Source organism: Podarcis raffonei, chromosome 17 (assembly GCF_027172205.1).
Source record: "Podarcis raffonei isolate rPodRaf1 chromosome 17, rPodRaf1.pri, whole genome shotgun sequence".
Taxonomy (NCBI): domain Eukaryota; kingdom Metazoa; phylum Chordata; class Lepidosauria; order Squamata; family Lacertidae; genus Podarcis; species Podarcis raffonei.
This window is the reverse complement of record NC_070618.1, coordinates 34,323,630-34,337,996: the sequence shown is the minus strand read 5'-3', so window position 1 is coordinate 34,337,996 and position 14,367 is coordinate 34,323,630. Positions and strand designations below refer to the sequence as shown.

Sequence of the window (14,367 nt, the reverse complement as noted above, 5' to 3'; positions counted from 1 at the left end):
GCTTCCATCTCAAAGACCTCACTCTGCCACGTGCAAAAGAGTGGCCCTCCTTACCCAGGAATTGCTGGTACTGTTGTACTTGGGCACTGATGTCAGACAGCCCCGAGGCTTGCTGCTGCCCGACAGCCACTCCATTGGTCATGCCTTCCATCTTCTGAATGGGTTTGAGCCTATAAGGCAGAACAACTTGAAGTCAGCCCACAACACATCACAGTAACACCCATAGCATGTGCCTATGTCAAGAGCATGGGATAGAGAAAGGGGTTGCCTCAGATTCTGTTATGGAAAAATCTTCTTCAGCAGATTCAAAAACATTTCAAGGTCCTGATGCCACTTTTCACACTGGGGAGAACTTCAAGAATGTCTATCTCACCAAAGAAGTTACTCAGTTCCAAGAGGATAATAGCACTACAGGGGCCCCCAGTTTTGGGGACCTGCATACAGCACTCTACTCTTTCATAGAATGCTTGTGCTACATGGTCCTTGGTTTGCCTTGCTGATATGTACACTTTGCAACTGTAATAATATTTTGTACCTGCCAGGGTTTCCGTCCTGACTTCCTCCCAGCCCTACCTGAAGGTACCAGAAATTGATGCTCACACCTTCTGTTTGCTAAGGATGTGCTCTGCTACTAAACTACGGCCTTCCCCTGAACTATCTCCTACCTTTGCTTCTGAGAAAAGGGCTGTTGCCTCATGGCCAAGTGTTGCTGATCCTCCATGAGCCGCAGCAACGGGGAGTTAGCTTTGATGCGTAGCCCGTAGTAGTGGTATTTGGAGTTTCCTCTGAAAGAAAAGTGAAGTGAGAAAACATAAGCCTCCATATAAACAAACCCCTTGGACCACAACAAAAGATACACCACCAGACACAGAGAGATGCTATCAAGGTACCCTTAGGTATATAACAGGACAAATTCAACTAACCAGTGCCACTAGTGGAAGCCCACGCAAGAACTTCGGCTGGCGCAATGGGACTTTTCTTACCTCTCCTCCCCGTATATCCTATTGCTAGTTACCAGGAAGATGTAAATAATAAAAAACGATTTTGCCCATTTGGCCATCACTGGCATGGTGCAAATCAGATCAGTGTGAGTCCAGGCATTAGGCCTCTGCATTAAGAAGCAAGCTCCCTTTTAGGAGACATTTGGTACCTTCCAAGTGCTCTGAGAAAGGGTGGATTTTGTATGTGCCTCTCCCTGCCCTGTACAGCACACCCCATGCTCAGATTGAGGTTTGTGAATGGGAAACAAGGTGGGCTTTAGTGCTGACAATAACTGTATTCCTGAAGCTCCCGGGGGATGCCGAGATGCTTGGCAGCTTAGGCACCTCGCATTTTTATTCTGCGATGCTGCCATGCAGCCCACGGGAAAGTCATTTTTCATTTACCTGGTTCCTAGCCGGCGTGTGCGAAGTCCCATAAACACTGAGCGGATGAGCTTGCCAAAGGAAGCTGCATTGACTGGCTCCAGTTTCTGCTCCTGGCAATGCAGGAGGTAATGGCAATACAAGGTACTCCGTGGAAGGCTTACACCTTCCGCAGTCTCATAGTTATCCAACAGCCACTGGACCTGCAAAGAAACAGGAATCCAAGTTACGGGCCTTCCAAGCCCTTTTGTTTGCAGTTATTGAAGGGAATAGTTCAGGTACTGTCACAATCTCTCTCAATGAATGGTTCGTATGGTGCAACCCATGCTTGGGAGGTGGGCACCATCTTAATAAGCCATGTGAGGATCCATTCTCTTCCCACTCCCAGGGTCCCAAAGTTATACAAGAGAAGGCTGTGTTGATGCCAAAGTCAAACATCTAACACTCCCATATTATTAGATAAAGGGACCTCTGACCATTAGGTCCAGTCGTGACCGACTCTGGTGTTGCGGCACTCATCTTGCTTTATTGGCCGAGGAAGCCAGCATACAGCTTCCAGGTCATGTGGCCAGCATGACTAAGCCACTTCTGGCAAACCAGAGCAGTGCACAGAAACACTGTTTACCTTCCCGTTGGAGTGGTACCTATTTATCTACTTGCACTTCATGCTTTCGAACTGCTAGGTTGGCAGGAGCAGGGACCAAGAAACGGGAACTCACCCCGTCACAGGGATTCAAACTGCCAACCTTCTGATCGGCAAGCCCTAGGCTCTGTGGTTTAACCCACAGCGCCTTCTTTTAAATAAGAACCATGCATCTTTTTACAGGCTTTAGACTGAAATCCTATGGAAGCAGTATAGAGACCTGCCGTTGGATTCCCCCTTCATGCCCCAACTTTCGCAGCCCTGGCCCTACCAACATTGGTGCTCCAGAGCTGGCAGGGTAGGGCCAAAAGGGGTTTGCAGGTCAGGGCTGGTTCGGGGACATGCTGGGAAACGACCAGGGAAAGGCCTGAATTATGCCAAACCCGGGACTGAATTAGGCCAGTCCAAGAGCTGGAGTACCTCAATCCCATTTCTTTTCCTCCCATTGTTTCCAATGAAGAACTAAGGAATTGTTTCCTGTGAGAACTAATGAATTCTAATGGGTCTAAAGACACACAGAAGAGAAAGCTGGCACATTTCAGTTAGATCCACCATGAGGTAAAGAGTGCTTTAGGAAGGCTGGTCTCAGAGAACAAGACCCATGAAGTAGGGAAATTAGCATCAAGGGCCAGAAAATTTTCAAGGGCCAGAAAATCTAAGCAAGAGCATTCCCTCTTAACAGGAGACAAAAACCACAAATAAGTTCTCTGTGCAAGCTATATTAACTTATGGCAGAGATGGGGAATCTGTGTCCCTCCAGATGTTGATGGACTCAAATTCCCATCACCCTCAGCCAACATGGCCAATGATCAGGATGATGGGAGGTGTAGTCCAGTAACATTTGGAAGGACACAGGTTTCCCCGCCTCTGACTTAGGAAATGAAACACTTCTGTCTATCTACATTGAAGCTGTGCAAGAAGATGGCAAATTGTGCCCTCTGGGTGAAATCTGTCGTGTTCCACTCTGCTGCGTTTAATGACATCCAAACATGCTACTTTCCCTCATGATAGGGCTGTCTTGGGTGGCATCTTTTATTGAACCAGCTTCTGGTTCATCCTTCACTAGAATGATCAAAGCTATTGTTTTCCTTTGAGTCTCAAAAGCACTATGAATTACTTCATACTTTCACATGCCTACTGTAATACAAATGTTCAATGCACCTTTAAAAGATATAAAATCATTCCATCAGGCCTACCAAATAATAATAATAATAATAATAATAATAATAATAATTCTACCCCATCGCAGCAATGTCCTCTTGGAAGGGCAAAAGAACACTGAACAGAGGAACATGCACAAGTGTTTAATTCTCTAAGTCAGTGGTTTTCAGACTTGCTACCTTCAAAGGACATTTTCCATATCAACTTGTCCACAACAAAACCCCTAGCATTGCAGAGAATGCTGGGACATTTTCTTGAACGCACAGGGTGCTGCTATTGACTGTTAGGGCTCAAGGTTGCTCTGTGTGGACTGAGAGTGCACCCAAAAGGGGCCCAATACTTTCTTGCTGCTGCACCTTGAACAGAATGATCAGCTGTGGGCAGGCAAGGTATCTCAGGGAAGCTTGCCCCAATCATTATGGGTCTTCTAATTAAAGAGCCCTGAGAAGTCTCCAAGGAACCCCAGGTTCCCTGGAACACAGCCATGAAAACCACTGCTCTAAGAGCACTTGGACAAGCTGCTGAAAAAAGCAAAGAGGCTCCCGGAAGCTCCAATCCCCTTGAATGAACAGCAAGGTATCCAGAGTGAGACTCGGACTTACAGTTGCAGGGGAGGCACGAGTGGTGTGCGAGTACGACTGGCTTGAACTTCCCAGCATGTAACCTCCTTGAATCACGTAGGTCCCGGTGCTGCTGCTGCCACTGCCTCCTCCACCGCCACCACCAGTGCTGCCACCGCCACCACCATTTCCATTTCCACCTCCTCCTCCTCCAGCACTGCTGCCTCCGCTTGGGTTGGCTATGATTTGCCCTCCAGAGACATACATGGGCACTGACCCGCTGCTGGCCACAGTCTGGGAGGTTGCTGGGGTGGAGACCTGGGTTGGGGTGCCTTGCGATTCATAGTAGTTTGTGCCAGTGTTCTGAGTGTAGAGAGGGGTTTCCGTGTAAGGGTAAGTGTTGGAGCGTCTGAAAACAGGAGAAAGAGGTGCTGTTTCCATCTCCGATTTCCAAGTGAAGAAAAACAACCACTTGTTATAGAGAAATGGCAGCTAAACATATACACCACCCTACAGTGAGCAAAAAGGAGAAGGCTGTACATCACCACTCCTTTACCATGCTTTTTGCTTAGATCAAGATGATTTAGCTCAGGGGTCACAACTGATGGCTCCTTGGCCAAACCCAGCCCCCAAGTGATTTCACTTGGGTTTTTTCCCCCATTAGAAAACAGGGACAATCAACAGCCAATCCACAAATCTTCTTCACGGCAGCACTTCAGAATAACTTCCCTGATTTTCGACAACATTCACTATATAAACTTTCATTTTCTATTTTTTACAAAACAATAATAAACAGTTCATTTTTTAAAAGAAAAATCTAAGTTCATATGCCCATCGTTTCATTTATAATAAAAAGGGGAAATGTCTAAGAGATATTGTCCACACCCTAGTGCTTCATCTGTGTTTGGTATTTGTATGCAATGTTCTAAGTTAAAAGGCAAAGGACCCCTGGATGGTTAAGTCCCGTCAAATTTGACTATGGGGTGCGGCGCTCATCTCACTTCAGGATGGGGGAGCTGGCGTTTGTTCACAGACAGCTTTCTGGGTCATGTGGCCAGCAGGACTAAACTGCTTCTAGCACAACGGGACACTGACAAGTGTCAGAGAGCACAGAAATGCCATTTACCTTCCTGCCGCAGTAGTACCTATTTACTCGTGCTGGCATGCTTTCGAACTGCTAGCTTGGCAGGAGCTGGGACAGAGCAACGGGAGCTCACCCCGTTGTGCAGACTTGAACTGCCAACCTTCCGATTGGCAAGGCTCAGCACCACCTGCTCCCAGAACATAATGTTCGGCTGTGACTGGGTGCAGATACTCCATAACCATTAACCCCTCATTGCTAGGTGGCACCAATGTTGTGATGGAGCCTGGCCATCCAGAAAGGCATTTCCAGCTGCTAGATCATTGTCTGGCCATCTATGCACAGGGAAGTTGACCGTCTCTGGCTTAACATACAGAATAGAATCAATTAGCATCTGTGTGAAGATCTGTGTCTCTTGCAACCTGCACCTGACAGGAGTCCATGCCCGGCTCACTGTGAGCTTGAATGCTGGGGTAGCACTGGTATGATAAAGCCTTCCTTCTTACCAGGCATGTACTCACATGGTACTTGCTGTGTAGCTGGCATCACCTCCTTCCACATACTGCACCTGGTTGGGATAGACATGCTGCACAGGTACCTGCTGGAGCTGCTGCACCTGAGAACGCAGCAAGCCCACAAAGAGAGGAAAGGAAAAGAGGTGAGACAGGATAGGCCAAGGTCGCTGCGCTCTACTCTCTCTAATCCCTCCCAAGAGGATGCTCTAGACAAAAGGCGACCTCTCTGCCTTCCTAATTGCCACACCTACTGTCAATCTGCTTGCAGCTGTCATCACCTGTCTCATGATTTATATTTGCCTCTATATCTGGCATTGATCTAGCAGACATTAAACGTGGGGGGCGGGGGTTCGGGGGGGCGGGACTCTAGTATGCTTATTCCCATGGACCAAGGATTCCCCCACAAGTCAGAGCCATGGTGAGGAAAGTCAGGAACCCAGGGTCCACATACTCTGATCCTGGCAAAAGCAGCACAATGGTATAACATGGAGAAGGAAGTGCTGGGGGCTCTTGCTAGGCAGGCAAGAGCCCCCAACAGATTCTCTTGCTTTCCCTTCTGGAATGCTAAGGTGCAGAACTGCATGCAATTCCATCACTTCTAAAGGTCACTTTGCACATTTTTGTTAAGAGTGCAGCTAAAATGTTGCAAGTGTACATCTACAAGAGTAAAGTGCCGGTGTGAGAAATATACATTTGCATTATGCAGATGCACTTGTAGGACAGCCACGATTGGCTGCAGTTGCCCTCGAGTGCATGCTCAGTGGCAAACCTGGGTTTGCTCCTGTGTAATGTGTGAAATGGCCCTTTGCAACAATGGTACAATATTGGTTTTATGGAAAAACATGGATTATAGCTCAGCTTTATAAACAAGAGGCCTTTTACTTGCCATGATGGTTCTAATGTCTTACAATCTGATGAGGTGATTTGAAGAAAACTCAGTTTCCACTCATTAGACAGCAGCTAACTTTGGCTCTGCCTTTGTTTCAGTAGCTGATACAGTTTTAGGGCAAACAGGCTAAGTAGTCCTCATACAATCAGTACTGCATGATTTAGCTTACCTAGATCAGACCTTGTTCATAAACATAGATGCAGTTATCTGGGATCCTGGCTAGCTATGGCAAGCCTCTGTTCTGGCTCCCAAATACTGAAAGTCCTGCACAAAACGTAGCATGCTTATCTGGTGGCATATGTCTCCCACAAACCCCAATCCCTCAAGACTTCCATATCTACACCTGATTCAAGCAAATGAAATCAAAATCACATCCAGTGCTGAAGAGGTCCAAGAATTTCAATTTCTCTGGCAGTATGTGGGGAAGGAAAGAGGGTTGCTCTACCACCGCTAATTAAGAGGAGAGTCACAATCGTAGAGAAGGGGATAATGCTGGCAAGCTCTGCTACCTGGCTCTGTGGGAAGGGAAATGCACAGAGCTTGCTATTCTTGGATCTCAATCGGTGCCCTCTGCAGGACCTACTTTAAGTGCTGTAGCTGCTGTTCCAAACACTAGCACCTGAGGGACTCTCTGAATCTTGACTCTCTGGTCAGGGCTGGAGTGATGAGAGGAGAGGAATGGCAGCTGCTCTATCACCACCTTCTGTTGTGGCAGGAGGAGCGGTTGAGGAAGCATGCGGACCAGCTCCACCCACTGCTCCGAGGCAGAATCTAGAGAATGCATGTAGTGGAGCCTGTGCTCTGGGCCAGATAAACAGCAGCTGGCCAGCTGGGGTGCACTGTTGCTGCTGCTGCTGCTGCTGCACTCTAGGGAGAGACCTTGCTGCACTCCTTGTTGCTCTTGCTGCTGCGACTGCTGATTGCTCTTAGAAGGGCCACTGTCTGCACTCTAAACAATAAACAGAGAGACTGAAGCAATCAGAGATAGTGGAGAAACCCAGAAATGTCCTGCCGGAATGAAGGATTAAGGCAGAGGGTGGTATTCAATTAAATAACTGCAGAAGCAGAATGAGTTCCACTTGCGCAAGGGAACTTTCCCTCTCCTTTTCCCAATGCCATTCGCATCCAGGGAACCTCCAGAACAGATTGAGGATGGTGGAAGTTCTGTTGCACAAGGAGAGATTGTGCTGATGGAATATTCCCCTTAATGCTACTTTGATTACAACCCAGAAGGTCCACACATCCTGCCTCATCTGCATTTTACCCATTGAGCCCAAGGCATTCTATAATGGTGGCTAAGGAGGTTCCTTACAAAACCAGAACTGGCAGGGATGAGAACATTCCCCATCTTCACTGTCTAGAATTTATGGTGATCATCATGGGGCTGGGGACAACTCATAATGGGAGAGTTATGGGTGACTGCTAACCACTTCTTCAAGAGAAGAAGGGTGTGGGGGAGTTTGGATATATCCAGAAAGCTAGTTCTGGGTGGGAAAGATTTAAACCTCCCACCGATGAGGAATTCAGGACAGAAAGGCTTTAATGCCCTGGCACTTGGGGAGCAGCTAATCTAGGAATATCCTCCATGGTAGATCACAGCTGCTACCAAAGTAGGGCAGCCAGAAAGCAACAGTCAAAATCTCTTTCTTACCTCTTGAGTAACATGAACCTGCTGGAGTCCTTGCACTGCCAGCTGCTGCACTGTGCCTGCTTTGGGAGTTGTCTGCACAACAGATCTCTGCAGAAACAAACCAGAATTTATCAGAATGCTTTGGAAGGCAGAGGTGATCTTGCAATACATACTGACAAGGGCATGCCAACAGGAACCTAACCCTAGGAAATGAAACTTGCAAAGTACCATATTTTTCGTCCCATGGGACGCTCTGTCCCATAGGACACACCTAGTTTTTTTGGGGGGAAATAAAGGGAAAAAAATTTCCCTTTATTTCCCCCCCAAAACCAGGTCGGGGAAACCAAACCAGGTCGAGGAACAGCGGGATGGCGGCGCTGCGCCTCCCCGCTGTCCCCCGAGCTTGTGGGGCTGGCCGATGTCTGTCCGGCGCGTGGGGCGCTCTGCTTTAGGGCGCCCCGCGAGCCAGGCGGCAGGCTGCTATCCGCAGCGTAGGGAGCCCTGCGGGAACTCCCGCAGGGCTGCCTAGGCTGCGGATGTTTTCCCGAAGCGCCAGGCGCTCTGCCATCAGCGCGCCCGGCGCTCCGGGAAGCAAGCTGCTATCCACAGCGTAGGGAGCCCTCTGGGAACTCCCGCGGGGCTCCCCACACTACGGATGTCTGCCCGGCGCGAGGGGCGCTCTGCTTCAGGGAGCCATGCGCGCCGGGCGACAGGCTGCTATCCGCAGCGTAGGGAGCCCAGCGGGAACTCCCGCGGGGCTCCCCACGCTGCAGATGTCTGCCCCGGCGTGCGGGGTGCTCTGCTTCAGGGCGCCCCGCGCGCAGGGAAGCAGGCTGCTATCCACAGCCTAGACAGCCCTGCGGGAACTCCCGCAGGGCTGCCTAGGCTGCGATGTCTTCCTGAAGCCTGGAGAGCAAGAGGGGTCGGTGCGCACCGACCCCTCTCGCTCTCCAAGCTTCAGCGAAAGCCTGCATTCGCCCCATAGGATGCACCCAGATTTCCCCTTCATTTTTGGAGGGGGAAAAGTGCGTCCCATAGGGCGAAAAATACGGTAATGATTTTTCGTTTTACAGAAGTCTTCCAAAAATACTATTTTCACAAAAGGCCCTACAAACATATTACTTCATTTGGGTATTCCAAAGTGTCTGAACACAATTAGGAGAAACTCAACAAAGCACTCTTGTCAGCACAAGCATTTCTGTTCCAAGGCTTCTCCTGATCCTCTCCAGGCCAATTTGGGCGGGGTGAGGGTGGGGAAGAGATCCCTTTTGCACTAGGACAGTGATGGCCAAACTTGGCCCTCCAGCTGTTTTGGGACTACAATTCCCATCATCCCTGACCATTGGTCCTGTTAGCTAAGGATGATGGGAGTCCAAAAACAGCTGGAGGGCCAAGTTTGGCCATCACTGCACTAGGAGAGGTCCTTGTGTGGGCTTCCACAACTGAGACTGCTTAGTTGATTCTGGCCCATTAATTTTATATTAGTCTTATAAATCTGAATTGCACCCAAAACCTCACGTGGAAAGTTTGATTTCTGAAAACTAAGGGTGTCAAAAACCTTGCTCAACATTCAAAATGACAAAAATGACAAAACCCCGTTATATATATAACACATTATATATATATATCACATTATATATATATATATATATCACATTAACACATCAGTTTGTAGCAATGTGAAAGGGACAGTTGTTTAGAGTTACACAGATCTGGCATTTGGTGTGACAACTCCATAACAAAATGAAGGTAAACTATAGGAAAGTTCACACTGCCTTATAACTGAAAGCAGTGGCTACATGGAGTGCAATAAAGATATTGAAAGTGCTTAGAAACCGTTAACAGATAGAACTTTGAAAATCTAGTGTGAAGCCTTGACAAGCTGCAGCTTTTGCTACCCAAAAATCCAATTACATTACCACAACTGAGAAGAGACCACAAGATATTGGCAAGCAAAGATACAGCACCTCTTGTGCTACAGGCACTTGCTGGACTCCGTGAACCTGGAGCTGCTGCACTTGTCCCGGTTTAGCAGCAGAGCTGCTGTTCTGGACAGGGGAGCGCTGAAAGGCAAGGAAGGAGACTTTACTTTTGGGTATGGACAAAGGAGCAAGGCATAACTGCATGATGTACTACTGTCTCAGAATTCATGCTTACTTTCTCTCTGCCTGGAATCAGGTGGTGTCCCTCCCTCAGTCATGGTGCGCTCTACTTCTAAGAAAAACTTCTACATGGTCATTATACTGCTGATGAACATTTTATGGAAGAGAAAGGTTGTCCAGCACTACCAATTTTTATAACAAAAAAGCAGGAGGGGACACCTCACGCACTGCTATATTCTTTGCTTAAGTCTGTTGGTTAGCAGAGGGGCACTGAGTTGTGCCCAACATTGGGGGGCCCGTCACGCGCATCACGACATTGTGCAGCTGTCGCAGACCTCCCAAGTGTCTGTGCAGCGTCTCCCAACACTGCGCAAGAAAGGCAACTTTCTGCCAGGCCACACCACTCCATGCAGTGTCTCTCAAAACTGTGCGGCTGGGGTGACCTTCAGAATGGTGGAGGACCATGGACAAAGGGAGGAGGGAGGAAGCAGACAGGTGAGAAAGGGCTCAGCCTCCTCTGCCCCCTCAGGATGGAGGGGGGCGTTCAGCCCCATTGCAACAGATATGGGGGTGGGGCTGAAGACGCCTCAGCTTTATAGAGTTGGTGCCTATGGAGGTCAGAGATCAAATATTCTAAGTCACTTGCATTTCCTCCCAGGTTACATATGGTGCTATCTTCTAACAATGGTCTTCTATGGTTTACTGAATGTAGGTCTCTACAAAAATGACAGAATGAACGTAAACTGGATATTGAAAAATGGCAACACACAGAAACGAGTCCAGTCTCAGTCTCCTAGGACATTAATTGTCTAACCTGTATATTGAAGCAAAGGATGCTTTACGGAAACAACAGAATATAAGACTGCTAAATGATCACAGCCTGGGCACAGTAACACACACATACACACACGACGCAGAACAGACATGTCTTCTTCTTTGGCGATCACTCGTAGTCGAGTAAGATTGTCTTCCATGAATATGGTCTTAACAGTGTGTCCGTAAGTGACTGTGGAGACCAATTCTAGGGAGCGGGTGGTGCTGTGGTCTAAACCATTGAGCCTCTTGGGCTTGCTGATCGGAAGGTCGGCAGCTTGAGTCTGTGCAACGGGGTGAGCCCCCGCTTTGTCCCAGCTTCTACCTACCTAGCAGTTCAAAAGCATACCAGCGTGAGGAGATAAATAGGTACCGCTGCAGCGGGAAGATAAACAGTGTTTCTGTGCGCTCTGGCACTCGTCATGGTGTCCTGTTGCGCCAGAAGAGGTTTACTCATGCTGGCCACATGACCCAGAAAGCTGTCTGCAGACAAACGCCGGCTCCCTTGGCCTGAAGCGAGATGAGCGCTGTACCACACAGTCAAGTTTGACTGGACTTAACCGTCCAGGGATCCTTTACCGTTACCTAGCAGGCATGTGGTAGGGCTGTAACCCTTCAAGTAATCTGTCAATTTCTTTAGGCCACAGTAACTGAAACTCATCCTACAGCCCTAGAACAGCCTACCCCAACCTCCCCACCCCCAGTATCTTGGACTACAACCACCATTGGTCCCAATTAACACAGATGAAGGGGCTTGTAGTTTGCAACACTGCAGGGCACCAGGCTGAGGAAGGCTCATCTAAACAAGCTGATCTGTAAGCTAGAGGAGTCCGCATTAAAGCAGATACAATCAACTTAATCCTCAAAGTGGCTAACAAATATGATACAGCAGGTTTCCAAGGGTTCTGATGTCACCCTGTGGGCCAACTTCAAGCAGGCTCCCAAATCACTTGGAAAAGCCCCACAGGATGCAACTGTGACAGAGAAATTTTGTGTTTTCAGTGCCACCACCAATTGGGCTCACTAATTATCTCTTTTTGATCAGATTTGCACTGAGATTTATGCTGTGCACATCCTAGTAATCTTTCATCTTGCCTCATTGCTCCTACCTCACTGGTAAGCCAGGGAGCAGACTGAGCTCTGTGATGTGTGAGAGGATGCTTAGGGGCAACTGAGGTTGGATAAGAACCCATTGCCAGGTAATGAGAAGATGTTCCCAGGTCTCACAGAATATGATAGTCACAAGGGAGCTTAGGAGGAAACTGGAAATGGGCATCAACTATGGAGGAACCAGGAAGTAGCTGATGAAGAAAAGAAGTATTGGGCTGATCAGGCAGATAAATAAATGAGCAACATCATTCAACACAGTGAAGGCAAAACTAGGCTTTCTTTGACTCATGGCGGATGGAACATCTGAACAGGCTTTCCAAACATCTGGCCACCCACCTCAGGTGAAGAGTGGACCTGCTGCACACCATGGACGGCCAGCGCAACAGCTCCTCCTTTACTAGCCTGTGAAGTACTCTGTACCACCAGCCGCTGAAACAGGATGACATAAAAGAAGCAAGCCCTGGTTAATTACCGTATCTCCAGGAGACTGTTCAGAAGCTACTGACCAGTGAGCTACCAAAGAACTGCTCACCAACCAAACACGCACACTTGGTGAATTATAATATGAGCAATTTTTTACTAGCTACCTTTCACGTAGGCAATTACCTTCCCACCCCACCCTGCACTACTCACTGTCGTTTTCTCACTCAGTTGTCAAGGTACCAGCTAAGAGAAGGTTTTTTTTTAAAAAAAGAAAGAGATTCAGGAAAGCCTGTTGGGAGGATCAAACAAAACATGGAACCGACTCCTCAAATGGGATGCTCTGCAATCAACCACTTCCGGTTTGCCACCAAGGGGAAAGCAAGCCGGGATCACTATCGCAGCGAACCGGCTGCTGTTTTTGGAGTTTTGGGGTGGTTCGTAGGCAGCAAGAGCCCCAAAGAAGGTCCTGGGGATGACCAGGACGTCAAAGGCTCCCGCTGAGACCAAAAGTGAGCTCCCAACAGGTCTGATGATATTATGTGCTTGTAAGCATCTTTAGAGATGGTTTAAAAGCTCTGAAACCAAGAACTGAGGATACCCTTGGCCAGACAAATATAGGTTAAGTGTACTACTTTTTAAAAAACTTTCTATTTCTACTTTTTTGTACTTCTTGAATACTATGTAAACTCTTATTTCCTTAAATTAATATAGTGGATTCTCATATCCTTTAGACTCCCTTAAACTGCTTTAAACCCTCCAGGAACTTCCAGGCCTGGTGCAGATGTGATACCACAGATGTATACAGAAAGTGTATGGCATCACAATTATGTGTATTCTAAATATGTCTTGCCCAAAATATATCATGTCCATAAATATAGATAATTGATAACAATGTTAGTCATTATGCTTGGGATTGGGACAGGAATATTTTATGAAAAATCACTGAAGGTTTATACTATAAACTTCACAGCAAAACCTTTTTAAAATGTAAATCTTACCATTATATAATACTGATTTGTTACAATTGTTTCCTGCCCTTCTTCCAATGAGATCAGCACAGCATACATATGCCATTTCTATTATTCTAAGGACATTTTAAGCACAACATACAATTCACTAGCAGGATTTCACTGGTTAATAAACAGGCTTACTAAAAGGGCAAGATTACTAAGGTTGCTACTACTGCCTGTTTAACTTTTATATGTTGATATTATTATTTTATACTATTCTAATGATTGTTGAATGTTACTTTTTTGATGGAGGTTGCCTATTTTAAAGGTATGTTTTATTAGCACATTTTTGTATTGCATTAGATTGTTGTAAGATGTACATTTTTTGTTTCTTCAGCTTGTAAACCGCCTTGAGTATTGTAAGATAGAAAGGCGGTATACAAATTAAAAATGATGAAAATTATGATGATGATGCCTGGTGCCTGGTATGACACTGGAAAGATTCAACCAACCAACCAAGTGAACTATGGCAAAGATACCAGAAGGTTTAGAATGCAAAAGTGACAAAGAAGCGTTGAAAAATAATGCCCTTGTCAGGGAAGGCACCTAGACTCAAATTCAAATATGTACAAAGCTAGCACACATAATGAAAGCCAGTTGGCAGCAGCCTCTTAAGATTAGGAGAAGCGTGTAAACTGAAGGTGAACATCAAGATGTTGTCTTTAAAGAAACAGCCATTCTTTGGCAGTGGAAAGTATTTCCACCAAAGACTGTACCTAGATATCATCTCATGCAATGGCACCACCCATTTTTAAGATGCTTCAGGTGAACACACAGAGAAAGCATCAAATAAAATTTATGTATTCTCTCTCCCATCTATATCTACACACACACAATCATATCACTCATCCTTCCAATTACAGAAAAGAAGAGCAAATGAAGTCTTTGGACAGGCTCAAAAATACCCAGATTGTCACCCAACACATCCAAAACACAGGTGAATTGGGTACATGAGCCCTGCTGCACTTAAAAGCTCAACCCAACCTCTTCCAGGGTCCAAGCCAATACAGCCTGGGTCAATTTTTTTACACTCCAACTGTTGCAACAGGTCAGGCCCCAAAGCATG

The 14,367-nt window shown here is 47.0% G+C and overlaps 1 protein-coding gene across 5 annotated transcripts in view; it reads right to left on the bottom strand.

Moving 5' to 3' along the window:
* The window catches only part of RFX1 (regulatory factor X1), a 46,152-nt gene that overhangs the window by 9,826 nt on the left and 21,959 nt on the right, over positions 1-14,367 (bottom strand). For 4 of the 5 annotated variants that reach the window (XM_053371728.1, XM_053371731.1, XM_053371729.1 and 1 more), the window contains 9 exons: positions 12,205-12,297; positions 9,811-9,906; positions 7,865-7,951; positions 6,797-7,162; positions 5,331-5,425; positions 3,771-4,137; positions 1,386-1,567; positions 666-785; positions 55-170 (listed from right to left, as the gene is read on the bottom strand). In XM_053371728.1, coding sequence (XP_053227703.1) covers positions 55-170; positions 666-785; positions 1,386-1,567; positions 3,771-4,137; positions 5,331-5,425; positions 6,797-7,162; positions 7,865-7,951; positions 9,811-9,906; positions 12,205-12,297 — 1,522 coding nt within the window. The remainder of the gene's footprint in view (positions 1-54; positions 171-665; positions 786-1,385; positions 1,568-3,770; positions 4,138-5,330; positions 5,426-6,796; positions 7,163-7,864; positions 7,952-9,810; positions 9,907-12,204; positions 12,298-14,367) is intronic. The other variant, XM_053371732.1, reaches the window with a different exon arrangement.